The sequence below is a fragment of the Atractosteus spatula genome, chromosome 3 (genome assembly GCF_055471065.1).
Source record: "Atractosteus spatula isolate fAtrSpa1 chromosome 3, fAtrSpa1.hap1, whole genome shotgun sequence".
Lineage (NCBI taxonomy): Eukaryota > Metazoa > Chordata > Actinopteri > Semionotiformes > Lepisosteidae > Atractosteus > Atractosteus spatula.
Window position 1 is genome coordinate 1304835 of NC_142708.1, and position 23077 is coordinate 1327911.

At 52.2% G+C, this 23077-nt stretch overlaps 2 protein-coding genes across 7 annotated transcripts; one reads left to right on the forward strand and one right to left on the reverse strand.

Annotated features, from left to right (window-relative positions):
- The first annotated feature begins 691 nt into the window (after positions 1 to 691).
- Positions 692 to 9486, forward strand: LOC148837236 (uncharacterized). The gene is made up of 6 exons (XM_088911491.1): positions 692 to 749; positions 5479 to 5766; positions 5856 to 6158; positions 7094 to 7366; positions 8229 to 8342; positions 8878 to 9486. Exons 1-6 carry the CDS (start codon positions 716 to 718, stop codon positions 8931 to 8933), a joined length of 1068 nt encoding a protein of 355 aa, XP_088767617.1. The 5' UTR covers positions 692 to 715; the 3' UTR covers positions 8934 to 9486.
- A 246-nt stretch (positions 9487 to 9732) lies between these two features.
- On the reverse strand, positions 9733 to 21260 carry thnsl2 (threonine synthase-like 2). Of its 6 annotated transcripts, none has more exons than XM_088911633.1 (9): positions 20911 to 21260; positions 20194 to 20420; positions 19711 to 19905; positions 15779 to 15931; positions 15327 to 15554; positions 14615 to 14763; positions 12583 to 12708; positions 11735 to 11889; positions 9733 to 11095 (listed from the first exon to the last, which is right to left on the reverse strand). In XM_088911633.1, exons 2-9 carry the CDS (start codon positions 20414 to 20416, stop codon positions 10888 to 10890), a joined length of 1437 nt encoding a protein of 478 aa, XP_088767759.1. In that variant the 5' UTR covers positions 20417 to 20420; positions 20911 to 21260; the 3' UTR covers positions 9733 to 10887. The 6 variants fall into 6 exon arrangements, with proteins under 6 accessions (XP_088767759.1, XP_088767760.1, XP_088767758.1 ...); XM_088911634.1 differs by having other exon boundaries at positions 20995 to 21248; XM_088911632.1 differs by having other exon boundaries at positions 15779 to 15961; positions 20995 to 21248.
- Positions 21261 to 23077: the final 1817 nt, after the last annotated feature.

A 23077-nucleotide genomic window follows, 5' to 3' on the forward strand; every position in this document is an offset into this window, starting at 1 on the left:
ACCAGAGCCCAGAGCTCTCGGCCCTGTCATGAGGCTGAGCAAGCGCCGTGTTCCTCTCGGCTCTCAGCAAGCCAGCAAGTAAACAGGGAGGCAGCACAGACTTTTTGTTCTGAATCTTTTTGCATAACTATTGTTTTTGTCAAGAACATCCATCCATTGATCCCTTTTCTAACAGCCTTATCCAATTCATTGTCACAGAGGGGCTGGAACATAACCCTTCAAGCGATGGGCACCAGGCAGGACACACAGACACAAGCACACACACTCTCACCACGGCCAGTTCTCCCAGAACCCAGCTAAGCTACCAGAATGTCTTTGGACTGTGGAAGTTAACCAGTGCAACCAGAGGAAACCTAGGTGAACGTGGGGAGAACATGCAGACTCCACACAGACAGCCCCCTCGGTCTGGAATTGAACCCAGGGCCCCAGCAATGCTGAGACCCCACTACTGTGCTGTCCTTGTCGAGAAGAATGAACTACAGACACTACTGCCGTTCACAGATGAAAACAAATACAAAAACACTGTGGAATTCAGTTGCATAGGAAGCAGCATGAACCCGCAGACACGGGAGACCTCTCACCTGCGCCTACAGTGTTCTAGAAGTCGACAGACAGTTTTGAAACGTTGCTGAATCCCCACTTCCCCTTTCTGAGAGCCTGTCGGTTTGCCTGGTGTCTCCCCCTCACACTGTGTCCTGCTGAGCTGCGCACGGCCATGCTGCTGTGGAGTCTCCTGGCTCTTCCGCTGTGTGAGTACCCCGATCCGTGTGTGTGAGTACCCCGATCCGTGTGTGAATACTCCGATCCGTCTGCGTCTGCGTGTATGTGTACCCCGATCCGTCTGCGTCTGCGTGCGTGTGTACCCCGATCCGTCTGCGTCCGCGTGCGTGTGTGTGAGTACCCCGATCCGTCTGCATGCGTGTCCGTGTGTGTGTGTAAGAGAGTACCCCGATCCGTGTGTGTGAGTACCCCGATCCGTCTGCATGCGTGTGTCCGTGTGTGTGTGTAAGAGAGTACCCCGATCCGTGTGCGTGCGTGTGTGTGAGTATCCCGATCCGTCTGCGTGTGTGTGTGTGTGCTCACGTTCAGACCGGAGGAAAGCCAGATCGACAGCGAAGCACCTGTGTGTAAACCGGCTGTTCTGCTCTGCATGGATATGAGCAAGGCAGGCATTTCGAGGCAGTAAGAGAGATAAGAAATCTTCTTATCTGACACCACCCTGGATCACAGCTTCTCGCTCCTCTCTGGCACTGATTCAGAAATGCGTTCTCTAGTGAGCTGCAATTGAAGGTTATTGAAGGAAATTGAGCTGTTATTGAACAGAGTCAGTTCAATAAAGGATTAATCCACCATGACTAATTAGGCTCGGGGGTGGGTTAGGAAGGGAGAGAGCCATGTGGTCCTTGAGGAGCCAGATTGCAGAGCTCCAAACCAGCCAAGTCTGACTCTCAACTTGACCATGATTCAGCACACAGACAGCATCAACATTCATGGTGTGGTGTCAGGCTGAAGCAGGGCTTGCTCTCGAAATCAGCACTCTGGCCAAAATAGGGGGCATGCAGGAGGATACGAGACTGAGCATGACACTGCATTCACAGACTGGAACACCCCCAGACGCAGCCGGTCAGTCTGCAGGTCCAGTTCTGGACACTGCGTTCACAGACTGGAACACTCCCAGACACAGCCGGGTCAGTATGCAGGTCTGGTTCTGGACACTGCATTCACAGACTGGAACACCCCCAGACGCAGCCGGTCAGTCTGCAGGTCCGGTTCTGGACACTGCATTCACAGACTGGAACATCCCCAGACACAGCCGGTCAGTCTGCAGGTCCGGTTCTGGACACTGCGTTCACAGACTGGAACATCCCCAGACACAGCCTGTCAGTCTGCAGGTCCGGTTCTGGACACTGAGTTCACAGACTGGAACATCCCCAGACACAGCCTGTCAGTCTGCAGGTCTGGTTCAGGGAAACACAACCGCTTGTTTGAGGAAACACAGCTAAAAGCTTCACAGCTGAAATCAACACTGTGGTCAAAAATGCTGAGGAATGGTTGTTTCTAAAAACTTAGCAGCTTTTCTAGCAAAGTAACAGTTGACAGTGAGCAGTAAATGTGAACGTTAGCATGATTGATTTCTGCCTGTCATGTCAGCAAGTTTTCACAGAATCACTTGAGGATGAGTCTGTCTTTCAGACGAAACACCAATCTGACTCTACTGATGGCATTCCAGCTCTATTCCAAGGGAAGGAGGGATAGTTCTTCAGGGGCACATCCATGAGCCAGGAGGAAATCCCTGTTGATCTCAGGATGCTTTTAAATTCACCGTTTTTAAAAATGGGGATAAAGCAGACTGTGGGAATTACAGAGGTACTGTATCTCCTTCCTGTCCACAACCAGCAAAACACTCTCCCGCATGCTAGCAAACCAGCCGCTGCCTGTCAGAGGAAGTACTCCTGAGTCACAGCGTGGCCGGAGCCCATCCAGAGGTACAGCTGAGCCGATCTTACAGCATGGCGCTTCAGCAAGGAAGGGAATGACATCAACCTCTCTACATGGTGATCACTGGTTTGAGCACAGCTTTTGACTCTGTGGACATTCACGCCGTCTGGCAGGTACTGTCAAAACCTGACACACCTGAAGAAGGCTCTACAGCTGGAACACACTGTAACGCATACGGCCGCCATTGCAGGTTGTGCGAGCCGGCTGTCCAGCGCGGTGACGTCACCGCCCTTCCCTGTGAATAGCAGGGACCCCAGCTGCTGGGTCGAGGGGAGATTTGCCTTTAGCTCAATGGGCTGGGTCCCTGATGAATGATGCCGGAGGCCCGGGTTTGAGTTCCCAACGGTGGGGGGCCGTGCTGAGGCGGCAGGGGTGAGGGCGCATACCCACGTGAACCCAAGAGCGCTACAATAGTGTTTCTTTATTCAGCCAGAATAAACCTGTACCTGTTCCTCTGCAGCCTGTGCAGGCTGACGCAGCTCCCTGCTTTCAAACCGTGGCAGGACAGCAGCAGTGTTTAGCGGCAGTGGGACACAGAGGAGAAACTGGGCTTGAACAGGGATGCACTGTGGTTTGCTGTTTGCTGTCATTGCAGCCACTCTCCACCCCACAGGCCCAAACTTGCCACAAGGGAGACAAACCCTTTCCAGGACGGACGGGCGACTCTTCAGCCTGAACAAGTTTAAGGCAAGAAGCAAAGTTCCCAGAACCTCCGTCTTGGAGCTGCAATATGTACAGCTGCAGCACTCAGAGGCCGATCTTCAACGTGTCTTTGACACCTCTAAAAAAGCATACAAGCTCCTTGGTCTCAAGGTGAACATTAAAAACACCCAAATCCTTTATCAACATGCATCTCGCACTGCTCCACAAATCTTTCACTTTCACTTCAGCAAGAGCACTCTTGAAAGTGTCACTTCTGCCAGCTCAAGTTCACGTTTATTGTCGTAGGTACAGTGCCCAAGTACAAAGACATGCTTGCTCGCACATTTCCATCATATGACAAATGATATCATGACGGGTGACAAGCTTTACAGCAGATGACATAAAAGGTGACTTAACTTTGACAGAAAATAACAAAACAAATGACATGGCGAATTGTTGGAGACAGGAAAATGGTAGCACCGATACCTTTACTCAGCAGTGGTGTGTAAAATGCAAGTGTTTTGAGTTCAGTGTGAAAACAGGGGGGTTTAAGTGGGGTGGGAGGATTTAAGAGGTGGAGTTTAGGAGTCTTACAGCTGTGGGGTAGAAGCTTTCTTTGAACCTAGAGGCCCAGGCTTTTATACTACATCTTCTGCCAGAAGGAAGAAGAGAGAAAAGTGCTTTCCCAAGGATGGTTTGATCCTTGATTGTCATAGTCATCTCTTTCCTGTACTCGTTTCACCATTGTGATCAGACTTACAATGGTGGTGTCGTCAGCAAGCTTACATATTGAGCTGGAACAGACCTCTGACCCAGTCTCAGACCAGTCTTCTGACCAGGCCTCTGACCCAGTCTCAGACCAGACCTCTGACCCAGCCTCTGACCCAGTCTCAGACCAGTCTTCTGACCAGAGCTCTGAGCCAGTCTCAGACCAGTCTTCTGACCAGGCCTCTGACCCAGTCTCAGACCAGACCTCTGACCCAGCCTCTGACCCAGTCTCATACCAGTCTTCTGACCAGACCTCTGACCCAGTCTCAGACCAGACCTCTGACCCAGCCTCTGACCCAGTCTCAGACCAGTCTTCTGACCAGACCTCTGACCCAGTCTCAGACCAGACCTCTGACCCAGCCTCTGACCCAGTCTCAGACCAGTCTTCTGACCAGGCCTCTGACCCAGTCTCAGACCAGACCTCTGACCCAGCCTCTGACCCAGCCTCAGACCAGTCTTCTGACCAGGCCTCTGACCCAGTCTCAGACCAGACCTCTGACCCAGCCTCTGACCCAGTCTCAGACCAGTCCTCTGACCAGGCCTCTGACCCAGTCTCAGACCAGACCTCTGACCCAGCCTCTGACCCAGTCTCAGACCAGTCTTCTGACCAGAGCTCTGACCCAGTCTCAGACCAGTCTTCTGACCAGGCCTCTGACCCAGTCTCAGACCAGACCTCTGACCCAGCCTCTGACCCAGTCTCAGACCAGTCTTCTGACCAGACCTCTGACCCAGTCTCAGACCAGACCTCTGACCCAGCCTCTGACCCAGTCTCAGACCAGTCTTCTGACCAGGCCTCTGACCCAGTCTCAGACCAGACCTCTGACCCAGCCTCTGACCCAGTCTCAGACCAGTCTTCTGACCAGGCCTCTGACCCAGTCTCAGACCAGTCTCAGACCAGACCTCTGACCCAGCCTCTGACCCAGTCTCAGACCAGACCTCTGACCCAGCCTCTGACCCAGTCTCAGACCAGTCTTCTGACCAGGCCTCTGACCCAGTCTCAGACCAGACCTCTGACCCAGCCTCTGACCCAGTCTCAGACCAGACCTCTGACGCAGCCTCTGACCCAGTCTCAGACCAGTCTTCTGACCAGACCTCTGACCCAGTCTCAGACCAGTCTTCTGACCAGACCTCTGACCCAGTCTCAGACCAGACCTCTGACCCAGCCTCTGACCCAGTCTCAGACCAGACCTCTGACCCAGTCTCAGACCAGTCTTCTGACCAGACCTCTGACCCAGTCTCAGACCAGACCTCTGACCCAGCCTCTGACCCAGTCTCAGACCAGACCTCTGACGCAGCCTCTGACCCAGTCTCAGACCAGACCTCTGACCCAGCCTCTGACCCAGTCTCAGACCAGACCTCTGACCCAGCCTCTGACCCAGTCTCAGACCAGTCTTCTGACCAGACCTCTGACCCAGTCTCAGACCAGTCTTCTGACCAGGCCTCTGACCCAGCCTCTGACCAGACCTCTGACCCAGCCTCTGACCCAGTCTCAGACCAGACCTCTGACCCAGCCTCTGACCCAGTCTCAGACCAGACCTCTGACCAGGTGTGTCTCCTCCCTCTCTGCAGGCGTCTCCGAGCTGCCCTCGCTGCAGCTGAGCTCTCGCCTGGTCAGCCCGAATGGCGGCGTTCTTGCCGTCTGCACCTCCCCTGCACAAGGCGTGGGGGCCGGCTGCCGTTTCTACAGCGACGGAGAGGAGGTCCAGACGGAGCGGTGCTGCTCGTGCTACGTGACGGGCAGGCAGCTGCTCCGCGGCCGTGACGCGGGGATCAGGACCGAGGTCACCCTGCGCTGTGCCGGCCCGCTCCAGGGCCCCGACCCGGACTACAGCCACCCCGTCAGCGTGGAGGTGTTCGGTAAGAGCCCAGCCAGCCGCGCTCCGTGACGCCTCTTCACAGGCCACAGGCGTGCCAACATGTGCTGCCCCCTGTCCTGCTCCCCGCAGAGCCCACCGGGAGGCCTGTGATCACAGCGAGCCAGGCCGAGCTGCGGGACTCCAGCACACTGACCGTGACGTGCTCGGAGTCCCCCTCCCTGCCAGCGAGCCACTGCAACCTGTACTGCATCTCCGCGGCCCGGCTGGGCTCAGCAGAGTACAGGAACGGGACCTGCAGATTCACGCTGACCCAAAGACACCTGCGAGACTGCTTGTCTCTGTCACCGCGGCTGAGCTGTGACCTGAGCCTGACAGTGGGAGGACAGATCACCCGTTCCCAGCAGAGCCACGCTGCCACTGTGCAGCTAATCTGTGAGTCTCCGTCACTTTGTCCAGGAGCACTGGATTTCTGCTCTGTGTGTCCCCGTCACTCTGTACTGGTGCACTGGATTTCTGATCTGTGTGTCCCCGTCACTCTGTACTGGTGCACTGGATTTCTGATCTGTGTGTCCCCGTCACTCTGTACACTTGCACTGGATTTCTGATCTGTGTGTCCCCGTCACTCTGTACTGGAGCACTGGATTTCTGATCTGTGTGTCTCCGTCAGTCTGTCCAGGAGCACTGGATTTCTGATCTGTGTGTCCCCGTCACTCTGTACTGGTGCACTGGATTTCTGATCTGTGTGTCCCCGTCACTCTGTACTGGAGCACTGGATTTCTGATCTGTGTGTCCCCGTCACTCTGTACTGGTGCACTGGATTTCTGATCTGTGTGTCCCCGTCACTCTGTACTGGTGCACTGGATTTCTGATCTGTGTGTCCCCGTCACTCTGTACTGGAGCACTGGATTTCTGATCTGTGTGTCCCCGTCACTCTGTACTGGTGCACTGGATTTCTGATCTGTGTGTCCCCATCACTCTGTACTGGAGCACTGGATTTCTGCTCTGTGTGTCCCCGTCACTCTGTACTGGTGCACTGGATTTCTGATCTGTGTGTCCCCGTCACTCTGTACTGGAGCACTGTTATAACACAGTGCTTAGTGATGAAAGGGTGTTGTTACAGCACAGTGCTTAGTGATGAATGTGTGTTGTTATAACACAGTGCTTAGTGAAGAAAGGGTGTAGTTACAGCACAGTGCTTAGTGATGAATGTGTGTTGTTATAACACAGTGCTTAGTGAAGAAAGGGTGCTGTTAGAGTGCAGTGTAGAGGTGGAAGGGTGCTGTCCTGTCACACAGTTCAGTGACGGGTGCAGCTGTAGCGCAGTCTGACTGTGTCTGTCTCTCCATGCTCTCTTCCTGTTCCCTCAGTGTCCCCCAGTATCTCTGTTGGCAGCAGCGGTGCTGATGGCCAGGCAGTGTGGGTGAGATGCAGGGTGCCCCTCATCCTGCAGGGGGTGCTGTTCCATCTGCATCATGACGGGACCTGGCCAAGTGTGGACTGGAAAGAGGGGGTGACATCACAAAATGGGAGCTGGGTGCTCTTTGATGTGGAGAGACGTCACGCCTCTGTGAAATACTCCTGCCGCTATATACATGACAACAGGGAGTCCCCAATGAGCGAGCTGGTCCAGTTCACTGCAGGCAAGGACAGAACCTCCGTTAATCTTGAGCATAAACAGGCCAGTCCACCCGTTCAGCTCAACTGAAGTTTTGGAGCTGCCTGATCTGAGTATCTGCTCCTTTGACAACATGACCATGCTGGTAGCTTGTTCCAGACCCCCACAACCCTTTGTGCCTCCTGTTCTCAGGTTGAAAGGCACTTCCACGCAGTTTCTTCTTGGGTCCTCCGGTTCGTGGTACCCTGTTGGTTCTGAAGAAATCCACTGTGTGTCAGTGTCTTTGAGGGTTGTGAATACTTGTATCAGGTCCCCTCGTGGTCTTCTCTGTTCAAGACCAAAGAGGTTGAGCCTGGGACCGCAGGGTCATTAACCTGCCACCCATCCCATTGCTCCAGGATCCGACCAACACCTTGTACAGTTTTTGCAAAACCCTGCAGCTCGCAGAGCACAGCTGTGCCAAATTGACCAAACGTAACCTTCAAATGCAGTGCAATCGTTCTGCTGCGTGATCATCTGCGTCAGGCCACTCTTCTGTCACTCAGTTCAGTGGTGATGGGACGCTGCTACCTGTCATCTTCATGTAACAGAGCTCCAGGAAAGAGACTTTGAACTCTTTCAGTGACTCTACAGCCAGTACGGACCTTTCCACCACTTTAGTTCTCAGTGATCAGAGACACGCGATCAGAGGTCTCAGACTCCAACTCTGTCACATAGAAGAAATGAGCCAGATGTACAGCCTCTAATGGCTTGTGCAATTTGGTGGTTATTTCTGTGAAGTACTATGCACTTCTGTAGAGAATCCCATTACTCAAAATTAACAACTGATGTTGTGTGGATTGATTTTTTCATCTGTAATTGTCAGTGCCTTTCGTCTCTGTTCTCAGACAGTGCGAGTCTGGTGTGGCGTCACATCCTGTCTGTTCTCATCTCTCTGCTGACCCTGGCTGTTCTGCTGGAGTTCTGGTATTCACTCTTTCACCAGGTAGACCCGGGGCAGAGTGAGTATAGCCATTCACCCGGACAGTACAGACACTACAACAGTACCATCAGTGGAACCATCAGTGACTCAATGTGCTCACTACAGACTGCAGCACAGCCAGCACCGACGGTGCGCTCACTACAGACTGCAGCACAGCGAGTACCGACGGTGCGCTCACTACAGACTGCAGCACAGCCAGCACCGACGGTGCGCTCACTACAGACTGCAGCACAGCGAGTACCGACGGTGCGCTCACTACAGACTGCAGCACAGCGAGTACTGACGGTGCGCTCACTACAGACTGCAGCACAGCGAGTACCGACGGTGCGCTCACTACAGACTGCAGCACAGCCAGTACCGACGGTGCGCTCACTACAGACTGCAGCACAGTGAGCACCGACGGTGCGCTCACTGCACAGTACAGTGAAGAGACAGGTGCTGTTTCAGAGGGCAGGAGAAGGCCAGAGAAGGCTGTTTTAACTCCCAGAGGCGCCAAGCCAGTTTGCCCTGCTCTCCGCACTGTCAGGCCTGCTGAGCCTCCGCTCTCTCCCCAGGTGAGCCGGACACCTCGGCCCTGGAGCACGACTCGGAGGGAGAGGCGACCTTATGACAGAACACCTGGACCCACTGACCCCGAGTGACCCCCGCTCTGCCCCCAGCCCTCCTGACCATCCCCTGCCGGCCACAGCACCTCACAGCTGAGCCAAACGCCGAGAGACCGAGGGAAATCGGCAGGAACAGAGCCAACAAGGGTCATGGGGAAAAGAGCTACTTCCACTGCTGCGTTGCTACAGGTTTTTACACAAACTTCATTTTGGTACAAGACATTGGACAGGTGAAAGCTGACAGCTGTCTGGCGAGTCCCATGTGCCCACTGTGCTGACCCGGCCAGTCCTCCACCAGGAGGGGCTCTGCTGAGGCCGCTTGCGCAGCCCACTGGACAGCTGGACAGCTGGACAGCTGGACAGCAGCAGCAAGGTCATGAGAACCAGAGCAGAAAACAGCTGCTGATCTTTGTATTGCATTTATATGAAACTTGACTGTCTGTGTTGCACTTTAAACTCAGGTATAAAATACTTTGCTCAGCAAGAAAGGACTGTCCATAGCATTTCCGTTATTCTGATGACATTGCATTGTTAAAAATAAAGGTACTGATACTGTCATGGGGATGTGTGATCCATTTTTAATAATCTTCTATGAATAACTCTAGCCATGGGACAATTTCTATCACTGCTTTTGCTGACTCTGCTATTTCTAAATAAAGGTTTGAGCAAGATTATATTCTTCCTCTGGTGTCTGTATGTGATATGTGTGATGGCAGGTCTCCTCTGAATCCACTGTTTAATTTCTCCTCCACTGCTGCTCTTGCCCGGAGTCTTCTCTGTGCAGTGAAATGATGAGAGAGGAGATAAAGATAAGATCACTTTATTGGCCGTATACAATTTCTTGTATGAGGAATTTGTCTTTTCACATTAAGGTTAAGGGCCTTACTCAGGGGCCCAACAGAGTAGGATTCCTCTGCCGGCCATGGGATACAAACCGGCAACCTTCAGCCACAGAGCCATCGCACCGCCACAAAGCTTACAGCACCTGGTGTTCCCAGGCAGTCTCCCATCCAAGTACTAACCAGGCCCGACCCTTCCGAGATCAGACGAGATCGGGCGTGCAAGGGAAGTCACTCGGCACTGCAAGCAGGGGGTGCAAGGGAAGCCCTCTCACTCATAACGCCACCAGCAACATCAGCTCTGTGAGGCAGACGAGGTTGAAAATGACGCAGGAAACTGTGACAGTGATGGGGATCTTGGGGTGTACAGAGATGGCTGCGCTTCGTTACCAGAGTGACCACTGGGGGAAAGAGACCACTGGGGTCTCTACTCAGCTAGATGTCTGAAGAAGGCCAAGTCCATTCTCAGGGACCCCAGTCATCCCAGTCACAAACTGTTTTCCCTCCTACCGTCCGGTAAACGGTACCAAAGCATTTGGTCCAAGTCCAACAGACTACGGAACAGCTTCTACTTCCAGGCAATAGGACTGCTAAATAGCCAACCTGCAGCTCCTTCAGCAAATCACCTGTAATGGCTACATGGACACACAGTTTTCACTGTATTCAGCATAACTGCACCACTTGTATATATCGCACACACCATGGACACATAGCAGCTCTACTCATATTGAGTTTTATTCAATTTCAAAAAACGTAAACTCAATTTTGTGATTTTTGTGAGCTCACAGAAAAGACATTGCATTGCCAGCAACCACTGCTGCACGCTGTATTGTTGTGCATTTGATAAATAAACTTTGATTTGATTTTGATTTGGGGGAAGGAGACCATTGAGTGACGACTGGGGGAAACAAGACTTTGAAAGAGTAAGAGAGGGAATGACAGGGCAATATTGTGAGAAAAAGCAGGATGTTCAGCCCCGAGCGCCCCTGAGGGCTCGGACAGATTTTATTTTATTTCATTTTAACGAACTCTGCCCCTGGGCCATGTGCTCTCACAGACACGCTCGCAGCACAAGAGGCTCGCTGGGAAAAGCCCCCCGCACAGCCCTCCAGCAGGGAGACTACCCCAGGCCCCCACCGCGCCTGGCTCGGAAGACGCTCTCCATCTTCTCTCTCAGCACGGCCTCCCAGTCCTCTCCCTTCCTCAGCAGCTCACAGCGCGTCGCCATGGTTTCCAGGGCTCGGACCTCGGCAGGAATGTCAGGAGTCAATCCCGCCTTCAGCACCGCCTTCCGGAACTTAGCTGGCGACGCTGTTGCCAAGCAACACCTGGCGGGGCAGAACACACCAGTGGCAGCACCGCCAGTAGCAGGGTGCTGCTCGGGTCTAGACGGTAACAGTGCTGGGCTCCTTCAGGAGGTCCGGGCAGCCCTGCTGCCCTGCGGACTCTCCCAGGAGCCAGAGCCGGAGCAGCAGTCAACTCCAGGGGCACTGCGAGGAGTCGGGTTCAAGGAGAAACTGTATATCAGCTTGACACGTCAGACTACACAAGATGAGACGCCATGTTTGTTTGGGCATGAAGCACTCACTGGTGTGCTGTGTACTGAGACTGGGGTGTAGTGCAGTGAGACTAGGGTCCAGTGCAGAGAGATTGGGGTGCAGTGCTGTGCAGGGAGATTGGGGTGCAGTGCAGTGCTGTGCAGAGAGATTGGGGTGCAGTGCTGTGCAGTGAGATTGGGGTTCAGTGCAGTGCTATGCAGAGAGATTGGGGTTCAGCGCAGTGCTGTGCAGAGAGATTGGGGTGCAGTGCGGTGCAGTTAGATCAGGGTGCTGTGCAGTGCTGTGCTGTGCAGTGTGATTGGGATTCAAACGTGCTGTTTTATACAGGGACACTGGGGGGTGTACTGAAAGTGCTGTGTTAAGCAGGTTGTGCAATGTGATGCAGTTTTGTGCTGGTCAGTGCCTGACCTGGGCTGTCCAGGCACCAGGGGGCAGTGGTAGTGGTGCCACACAGCGACAGCACTGTGGGGACACAGCAGGTACCCACTCTCCTCCCAGCACCTCCGCATCGTCTCCATGATCTCAGAATCCGACACTGAGCCAGAGCGCAGCACTGCCGACAACTGGGAAGAGAGAGCCATAGAGAGAGATTGACACTGTACAGCACAGAGTAACACTGACACTGTACAGCACAGAGAGACTGTACAGCACAGGGTAACACTGTACAGCACACAGTGACACTGACACTGTACAGCACAGAGAGAGACTGTACAGCACACAGTGACACTGACACTGTACAGCACAGAGAGACACAGTAAAGCACAGAGAGACTGTACAACACAGAGAGACACAGTACAGCACAGAGAGACACTGACACAGTACAGCACAGAGACTGTACAGCACAGAGAGACACAGTACAGCACAGAGAGACTGTACAACACAGAGAGACACAGTACAGCACAGAGAGACACTGACACTGTACAGCACAGAGACTGTACAGCACAGAGAGACACAGTACAGCACAGAGAGACTGTACAACACAGAGAGACACAGTACAGCACAGAGAGACACTGACACTGTACAGCACAGAGACTGTACAGCACAGAGAGACACAGTACAGCACAGAGAGACTGTACAACACAGAGAGACACAGTACAGCACAGAGACACTGTACAGCACAGAGAGACACTGACACTGTACAGCAGAGACTATGTACTGTATGTACTGACCTCTCTGTGCAGTTTGTGTGTGTGTGTACTGACCTCTCTGTCCAGTGTGTGTGTGCTGACCTCTCTGGCCAGTGTGTATATACTGACCTCTCTGTGCAATGTGTTTGGAAGAGCCAGGCTCCCAGTCCTGTAGAATTCCTCCATCAGCCCCTTGACCAGGACCCCATCACACCCAGACAGCAGCCAGAACACCCGCTCCATATTGTAGGGATCCTAGGGAGACACGGAACCAGGCTCTGCCCTCTCATCACACTGCCTGCACTGGACAACACTCTCTACTCCCGTTCTTGATGCGTGTTAGCTTCTGTATTACCAAATGCAATTTCCATGTCTGCTTGCTGTCTAACATTAAATGTTTCTCATCAGATTCAAATTCCACAAGTTTAATTCCCAGAATCATTGATTTCCAGCACCTTCACGGTCCGATGCCAGAAGCAAGCTTGTAATCAAGGTGCAAGTGCAGTCCTGAGCAGTCCAGCACCTTGCAAGCTATAAACACAACACTGTAACAGTTGTAGTAGGAAGGTTATGACTTTAATGCAGCAGAGGTGTTCAGAAAGATTTTAATTATCTTTCTGTTGCCTTGAACTGAAAATATACCAGGTGCAGCTTAGCTCTGATGGTAATTAGTGGAATTACTGGTAAAATGGGCCCCTGATAAGCAGAATGTGAAGATTTCAGACAAACTAAGATGTCATAAATTGATTCACTATGAACCAGAGTCGACAGCAACAGAGTTTCCACACTGATGCCTCTTTGTCTGTGACTTTACAACAGAGTCATCGTCCTCGAACCCTACCTGCAGGTCACCTGCTGGTGAGGAACCTGCAGGCTGGGGAAAACACTGCTCCCGGTGATGTCATGACGACCGCCCCGCGCCCTCTCTGTCTCCAGGACCCTGGCAGCTGCCCAGCTCCCCACTAATCACGGGTCTGACGGAGAGCTCACCAGCAGGTCTCAGACACAGCCAGGTGGGGGACACCGCAACAGAAGACAAAGGGCAGCCAAAACGAAAAGAAAGATGCTAAATAAACCCAACACTCAGGGCTGGAGAGCAGTAGTGGCCGAGAACAGGGCCGAAGTGAGTGAGCAAGTGCAGAGAGGTACAGTAGGAAAAAATAGAAAACTGGTGTAAGGAAACTAGGCGGTAGCAAACGCACAGCAGCTCAGCTAATGACCGAGCCCTGAGTGAACGGCGGGGGGAGTATTTAAAGAAAAATCAAACTAATAAGGAGATAATAATTGAATAATAGTTGAATTGGCCGCCCGCTGTGAAAGCCTGCCCCCGCGGGACTGATCACCGTGCCTGCTCGGGCATGACAGTGAAGAGTGAAACATTTCTACACTGTTATTATCAGTGTTTTTGTAATCCCTGCGCAAGTGACCAGCTCTCTGTATCAGGGTACATTCATTCATATACTGTAGAATTTAATTCCTGTACCAGTTCATTTTACACTTTTATTATTGGGTAAATACATTTGTAAACGGTATCCTTTGAATCTGTATGTGTCGCCTTGTTGTTATGGCTGAACGATTCCTAGGAGTCATTAAGTACCGGACTCTCGGAAGGTGCTGGTCCAGACGATTCAGTAAGTTCAAACCATCACCACTGAAGAGACAATCAGCACTTTCCCAGTGAGAGAGAGAGCTACAGGACTGCAGACAAGGACGTACAGCAGGAGGGGTCTCCAACACGCTGAGAAAACATGACCTTTGTGCACTCCTGACAGGACCAGGCAGCATCAGTCCAAACAACTCTTCCCAGCTCTTTCAGGAAACTGGGAGGGCTGGGGCACCTCCGCTTTATGACTGGGACACGCTGGGAAAACTTGTGCTCCTCTGCTGAGCCCTAACGCCCCCTTGCGATGAAAGCAGACGGACTGTCTATAGATCTGCTCCCTCCTGGCCAGGACTCGGCCCCCGGGCTCAGCACCACCCGCTAGCAGAGGGAGCTCCTTCGCCTGGGCTGTCTGGGGGACGAGGACGAGAGGCTGCAGGTGTGGGACAGTGGGATCGTGCTGCTGCCCGGGCACTAGGGGCAGTAGGGGCAGCAGGACTGCGCTGACCAGTGACCAGCCCCCAGAGCACAGAGAGGACGTCCCGCCCTGCTGGGTCATACCTGTATGTCGATGCTGGGCGCCAGTGTGTGTGCCACCGACGGTGCCCTGGAGAAATCGCCACTCTGCACTGCCCGCCGCACGATGTCGTTCTCATTCACCATGGCGACCAGCCGCAGGGGCAGCCCCATCCTTAGTGCAACGCAACCCGCTGGAGGCGAGAGAGAATCATCCAGCTGAGAGACGATCGGGCGAGCTTCTCTAACCACTGGCCCACTCTGTCTCCCTCTCTCTGGGCTCTAACCACTGGCCCACACTGCCTCCCTCTCTCTGGGCTCTACCCACTGTGTGGGCCAGTGGTTAGAGCCCAGAGAGAGGGAGGCAGTGTGGGCCAGTGGTTAGAGCAGAGAGAGGGAGGCAGTGTGGGCCAGTGGTTAGAGCCCAGAGAGAGGGAGGCAGTGTGGGCCAGTGGTTAGAGCAGAGAGAGGGAGGCAGTGTGGGCCAGTGGGTAGAGCCCAGAGAGAGGGAGGCAGTGTGGGCCAGTGGGTAGAGCAGAGAGAGGGAGGCAGTGTGGGCCAGTGGTTAGAGCCCAGAGAGAGGGAGGCAGTGTGGGCCAGTGGGTAGAGCCCAGAGAGAGAGGGAGGCAGTGTCAATGGCATCGGGACCTGACTCCTCAGCAGTGCTGCCCAGGGTGACGTCGCAGACCTTGGTCACACAGTGAGGCCAGCTGCCCTTCTTCCCAGCATACAAAACTGTGACAGCGGCGCCTCCTACCTGCGATGTTGCCGGCCCCCCCGGTGGGCACAACCACCTCGAGGGGTGGCAGGGGTGTGGCGTCGAGCGGGCAGCACTGCAGGTAGGCGTAGAAGAAGTGTGCCGTCTGCACCAGGACGCGCGCCCAGTTCACCGAGTTCAGACTCATCAGGCTGTGGCGCTTCACGAACTGGCTGTCGGCGAACAGGCGCCGGGTGATCATGTCAATGTCGTCACTGCTGCCCTCCGCTGGGGAGAGACGAGGCGCTGTCAGTCTGCCGGGACAGCTCCACCCCCCCAGGCCCTGCTGGATGGTGCTATGACCATGTGCTATGGCTGCGTATCTGCCCAGTGTCCGTCCAGTGGCCTGAGTGTATCTGCCCAGTGACCTTCCAGTGGCCTGAGTGTATCTGCCCAGTGACAGACTGTCTGATCAGTGGCCAGTATCCACCCTGTGAGCTGTGTGTTCTGACCTGCAAAGACATGCACGTTGTCCTCCAGCACAGTGGTCATCTGTCTCTCCTGAACAGCAGTACAGCGCCCACTGGGGAAAACTACCACAATGTCGATGCCCTCCAGTCCGCGTACACTGTGGATGGCAGAGCTGCCAGTGTCCCCAGAGGTCCCTGTGGGTGAAGCAGTGGGGTCAGTGCTCTCTGGTGGAGGAGGAGACAGGAGGGAGCAGTGGGGTCAGTGCTCTCTGGAGGAGGAGGAGACAGGAGGAGTGGGGTCAGTGCTCTCTGGTGGAGGAGGAGACAGGAGCAGTGGGGTCAGTGCTCTCTGGAGGAGGAGGAGACAGGAGCAGTGGGGTCAGTGCTCTCTGGTGGAGGAGGAGACAGGAGCAGTGGGGTCAGTGCTCTCTGGAGGAGGAGGAGACAGGAGCAGTGGGGTCAGTGCTCTCTGGAGGAGGAGGAGACAGGAGCAGTGGGGTCAGTGCTCTGTGGAGGAGGAGGAGACAGGAGCAGTGGGGTCAGTGCTCTGTGGTGGAGGAGGAGACAGGAGCAGTGGGGTCAGTGCTCTCTGGAGGAGGAGGAGACAGAAGGAGTGGGGTCAGTGCTCTGTGGAGGAGGAGGAGGAGACAGGAGCAGTGGGGTCAGTGCTCTCTGGAGGAGGAGGAGACAGGAGCAGTGGGGTCAGTGCTCTCTGGAGCACCTCAGGTACTGTGACACGGTAAAACTTTACAAACACACGCTGAAAAAGAAAAGTAACACATACATAAACAAACAACTTGCAGAAATTGAGGAGTCACTAAATCAGAACTGTTTCTGGGAGAAGTGGAACAATTTAAACAAATCAAAACCAGAAGAATTGGCGATCCAAAACGGAACAATCTGGCAAACATGCTTTGAAATTCTCTATCAAAGGCTCCCAAATACAAATCAATCAGACCAAAACACCATTTATGAAAAACTCGAAATTTTGGAATTGGCTATCAAAGACAACCAAAACCCCTTAGACTCCCCAATCACTGAGCAGGAGCTACTGGACAAACTCCAGGCCCTCAGACCACGCAAAGCCTGTGGCCAAGATGGAGTCAACAATGAGATGCTGTGTCTCAGCAGCCCAAAGTTGCAACAAGCCCTGCTCAAACTCCTCAATCTCATCATGACAGCCGGATGTTTCCCCGAGGCCTGGAACCAAGGACTGATCACGCCCATCTATAAGAGTGGAGATAAACTCGATCCCAACAACTACTGGGGCATCTGTGTGAACAGTAATCTGGGGAAAGTATTCTGCAGTATCCTAACTACACGAATACTGGCCTTCCTTACCGAACACAATGTCCTGAGCAAGAGTCAGATTGGCTTCTTACCAGATCACCACACATCTGATCACATTTACACCCTACACACACTGATAGACAAACACGTCCACCAAAAACACAAAGGAAAAATTTTTGCCTGCTTTTTCGATTTCAATAAAGCATTTGACTCGATTTGGCATGAAAGATTGTTTTATAAACTACTCCAAAGTGGCATAGGGGGCAAAGTGTACGACATCATTAAATCAATGTATTCAGAGAGCAAATGTGCAGTGAAAATTGGAAACAAAAGGACCAAATTCTTCACCCAAGGCCATGGGGTGAGACAGGGCTGCAGCTTGAGCCCAACACTGTTCAATATCTATATCAACGAATTAGCAGGAATGTTGGAGCAGTCTGCAGCTCCTGGTCTCACACTACACGACACAGAAATCAAGTTCCTGCTCTATGCAGATGACCTGGTCCTGCTGTCACCCACAGAACAGGGGCTGCAGCAGAACCCCGCACTGCTGGAGCAGAACTGTCAGACCTGGGTGCTGACAGTCAATCTGGACAAGACCAGAGTTATGGTTTTCCAGAAGAAAGCCAGACCTCAGGGAAACAGGTACAAATTCACACTCAACAACAACACATTGGAGCACACATCCAGCTACACATATCTCGGTCTCACCATCAGCTCTTCTGGGAGTTTTGACCTGGCAGTGAAGGCACTGAGGGAGAAGGCACTCAGGGCTTTCTACGCAATAAGAAGGAGGCTCTTCAACATCAACCCACCAACAAGAATCTGGCTCCAAATATTTCAAAGTGTAATCCAACCCATTGCCCTATACGGCAGTGAAGTGTGGGGTCCCCTCATAGACCAGGAGTACACTCAATTACACTCTGCACATGGAGATCTGTAGAAACATCCTCTGTGTGCAGAGAAAAACACCTAACAACGGGTGCAGGGCCAAATTAGGCCAGTACCCACTATTGATAAACATACAGAAAAGAGTATTAAAGTATTGGCTACACCTAAAAAACAGCGACCAAAATTCCTACCACCACAAAGCCCTGCTGAGCCAAGAGCTGAGCCCAAAACAGAGCCCCCTGAGCCAGCTGGTCCTGAGGCTCACTGACCTGAGCCACACCGACACCAGCCAGCCTCAGGACAGCACTGCTAGAGCACCACAACTCAGACTCAAGCACATCACAGCACGGATCAAACAGCAGTATCTCACACACTGGGACACACTCTCACAAACACAACATAAACTGGAATGCTACAGAACCCTAAACAGATCATACACACTAGCTGAATATCTGACCAGGTTAAGAAACAGCACTGTGCTCCCACTGCCAGCAGGAAGAAATAGAGACAGAGGTGCACTTTCTACTGCACTGTGACACATATTCTGGGATTAGACTTTCTTCCCCAAATTTACAAATCTAGAATTTACAAATCTTACAAATCCCAGAGTTCCCACACCTACCAGAATCACAACAGCTCCCAATCCTACTGGGAGAGGGAGGAGGGAACTCAGTTGAACTGGCAGCCCAGTGTGTGTGATCTCCTGTCACAGCCCAGTGAGTCTGTCTCCCAATAATGCTCCATACTGTATGTTTGTATGTAAATGTATAAGAATTGTGCCTAGATTTTATGATAATTGTATATGCTTTGGAAACACTGATCTATTAATTGGTCATGCCAGTAAAGCATCTTGAATTGAATTGAATACAAAGGGACAGAGGGACAGAGCTTCAGAGAGATACTGAGAGGGATACAGACAGACAGAGAGATATTGAATGAATGGAAATTTGTCTATCCATTTGCAAAATAATATGCTTAATAATGCTTTTATAAAATCAAATAAGCATTAGCAGAAGTAAACTTAAGCTGTTTTTGAAAAAGACTGCCTTGTCTTCACACATATGCTAAATTAAGATAAGGTGTCAGACATCTGTGTGAGAGAAAGAGGAAGTAAGCTTGGGCTCTCTGACCACAAAGAAACTAACATTTATCAATGGTCGCCTCCAGGTCGCCCAGGGTGGGAGCTTAGCATGATATCGTCTGTGCATACAGTATGTATCAATAATACAGTGTGTGGTATTCTGTCCCAGCCTGAGGAACAGACAGTGAGCCTGTCTCTCAATAATAATAATACAGTGTGTGATCTCCTGTCCCAGCCTGAGGAACAGACAGTGAGCCTGTCTCTCAATAATAATAATACAGTGTGTGATCTCCTGTCCCAGCCTGAGGAACAGACAGTGAGCCTGTCTCTCAATAATAATAATATAGTTTGTGATCTCCTGTCCCAGCCTGAGGAACAGACAGTGAGCCTGTCTCTCAATAATAATAATAAAGTGTGTGATCTCCTGTCCCAGCCTGAGGAACAGACTGAGCCTGTCTCTCAATAATAATAATACAGTGTGTGATCTCCTGTCCCAGCCTGAGGAACAGACAGTGAGCCTGTCTCTCAATAGCTATGTGTTGTATGTTGTATGTAATTGACATGTTTGTATTATAAATGTCTGTAGATGATGTATTGACTGTATATGCTTAGCAACACTGAAATTTACCAGTCCAGTTCTTGAATTGAATTTACAGGCAGATAGAGCTCCAGGTGCAGACAGACTGAAAAGTAGACCAGGCCTGTCTCTTACCCACGAGGATAGTGACGTGTCTCTTCTGCCTCTTGAGGAAGTGTCCAATCAGCTGTGCTGTGCAGCTCATGGCCAGGTCCTTGAAGGCCAGGGTGGCACCATGCCACAGCTCCAGGACTGCCAGCCCATCCTGCAGCCTCACCATCCGCACTGCTTCAGGCACAGAGAACCCCCTGAGCGCCCGAGACAGCAGGGCTGCCAACACAGAACCAGGAGTCAAGGACACACACAGGGACAGAGCACAGACAGACAGAGACACTGAGAGCAGCCCTGAGCCCTGCAGGCAGAGGCACTGAGAGCAGCCCTGAGCCCTGCAGGCACTGAGAGCAGCCCTGAGCCCTGCAGGCAGAGACACTGAGAGCAGCCCTGAGCCCTGCAGGCAGAGACACTGAGAGCAGCCCTGAGCCCTGCAGGCAGAGACACTGAGAGCAGCCCTGACCCCTGCAGGGCGTGTGGCAGAAACAGCGCACTGTCCAGTCTCACCATTCAGCTCCTCTCGGGGAATGACCTCTGGGGGGATGAAGAGGGCACAGACCTCCTCCACCAGCTCGGGGTAGGACAGGGCGCTCCAGAGGCGCAGCGTGGCAGGGGGCACAGAGGGCAGCTCCTCAGGCACGAACATGCCCCCGTCCTCCGCAAAGCCAGAGAACAGCACGTCCTCAAAGCCCCGCCCCCTCACAGCTCCACGCGTGCTGCAGTAGCGCATGGTCCTGCCAGCACAGGACACACTGGTCAACATGTAGGACACACTGGACAACACACACAAAACACTGGTCAACACACAGAGCATACTGGACAACACACTGGTCAACACACACAACACAGTGGACAACACATCAGTCAACACACAGGACACAGTGGACAACACACCAGGTGTCAGGTGTCAACACATGACACACTGGACAACACAGACAGCATACTGGACAACACACACAACACACTAGACAACATACTGGTCAACACACATAACACACTGACAACACACTGGCCAACACGCAGAACACACTGGTCACTCTGGTCAATATGCACACAATAGAAAACACACATTACACACTGGTCACCAAACATTACAAACTGGACTGCCCACTGGTCAACACACAACATACTGGACAACACTCTGGTCAACATGCATGATACACCAGACAACACAGAGAAATACACTGACCAGACACACACACTTCACAAAAGAAATACACTGACCTGACACACACTTCACACAGAGAAACGGTATTTGTGGAGTTTTCTCACACGCAAGAAGGCCCCACGTACACAGTCCGCACTTACACAGACTCGTCGCTGCGGTTACTGTGGACTTTCTACGCACAGCGCTGCCCAGACGCGCCGCGAAAGCAGCTTCAGCCTGTTAAAGACCGCGGTTATTATTAGAACTGGGTTCACCAGCGAGACTGCGTGTCCTGCTGTCCGCACCGCGGTCACTTCGGCCGGGCCGAGCGCTGGACACGGCGCAGTGGGCGGCCCGGGTGCTGGAGCGGGTGTCGGGGCAGAGTCCACGCCTGCTCTTCCACACACTCCGCCCACCGGCGGAGATCGGCTTTGAACAAGGTCCGGGCACGGGGCGAGGGAACCCGCTGCCTGCCGGACAGCGCCCTCTGCTGCCGACACGCAGACACACGGGAACCTCAGTCTCTCCCTCTTCTGATAATTGTACACACCATTCTAAATGCAGCCTGACATCTTCGACATGACAAGCTTTGATTTAAATCTTTTCCCTAGGGTTCCCTCACTTTTCACTAGATATCCTGGCATTTTCTTTGCTTTTTTTACTGCTTCCCACATTGCCTGGGAGACACAGGCTTAGCGATGTGTCAACATAGTCACCCAGGTCTTTTTCACAAGAACTGTATCATCTTCTAGCTCAATATTTCTAATTTTGTATTTACAGTTATTTTGTCTACCTGAACCCTACCAAAGCCCTGCACCTGTCTGTATCGAGGGCTGATGTTTCACTGGTTTTCTCGGCTGTGATACTGTGCTCTGTGTCTGTTCCTCAGAGGCGCCAGTCTTGTAAATGATTCACTTCTTGCTCGTTTTTCTGGTTACATACAGAGATCTGATCATGATCAATAAACTCAGACACATTAAGCATCTCTTGTATCAGATTTATTAGGGTCACAAGTAACAGGAGTGATTCAGTCTGGACTCTGCTCCCTGGAGACACGTCTGAACTCCTGTTGGGACACAGACACATCACTGTGTGGGTCTGTTTATCTGTGCTGCTGCAGGCTAGGTGGACTGAATTTATGGGCAGCAATGCTGTCTCGCAGTGCTGGGGCCCTGGGCTCAGTCCTAGACCTGGGGCGTTTTCTGTGTGGAGTTTATCTGCTCTCCCTGTGTTTGCGTGGGTTTCAATCAAATTCTCTTTCTGGTTCGCTTTCTACTCAAGCAGCTCCACATGAGGTGAAAACAGACCAGAAACAAACTGTTTAGGCTCCTTTGGATTTAAAAGAAGATGCCGTCTGATTTCTAAGAAAATATGACATCCTTACATCACCTGTATGTCAGGAGCTACTGTTATTTCTGGGGACGTTTTCTCACAGTTTGTGCTATTTGCGCTGCATGAGTGATGCTAAAACACAAACACCTTCGCTCAGACACACCCTGTACTTGGTGACTCCTTGCACTGATAACAGCCCAGCAGGTAACCTGTGGTCATACTGATCTTTGCTTTGACTGCAGAACTCTTGCTGTCTGTGACTTTTGTAACTTCTGTAACAGTGCGAGTTATCAGGTGTCTCTGCGCACCTTGGACAGCCCAGACCTCCACAGCCCCAGCTCTGTACAGCAGAGAAACCTTTACTCTCCCACTGCACAGCACTGACAACTCAGACACTGCTCTGACTTTTCGTCCATATGTTTTATCATTCCTAACAACTTGAAACAAATTGTGCTTTGGATAAAAAAGGTTATGCAATTTTGTTATTAAATACTTAAAGGGTTTACCTGGTGCAATGCATGGGGTATACAGTATACTGCAGTGCAATAGAGAAGTCCATAAACTGTAACACAGGAGTCTGTGTAGTGTAGTACAGGAGTCTATAAACTGTAGCACAGGAGTCTGTGTAGTGTAGTACAGGAGTCTATAAACTGTAGCACAGGAGTCTGTGTAGTGTAGTACAGGAGTTTATATAGTGTAGTACAGGAGTCTATAAACTGTAGCACAGGAGTCTGTGTAGTGTAGTACAGGAGTCTGTGTAGTGTAGTACAGGAGTCTATAAACTGTAGCACAGGAGTCTGTGTAGTGTAGTACAGGAGTTTATATAGTGTAGTACAGGAGTCTATAAACTGTAGCACAGGAGTCTGTGTAGTGTAGTACAGGAGTCTGTGTAGTGTAGTACAGGAGTTTATA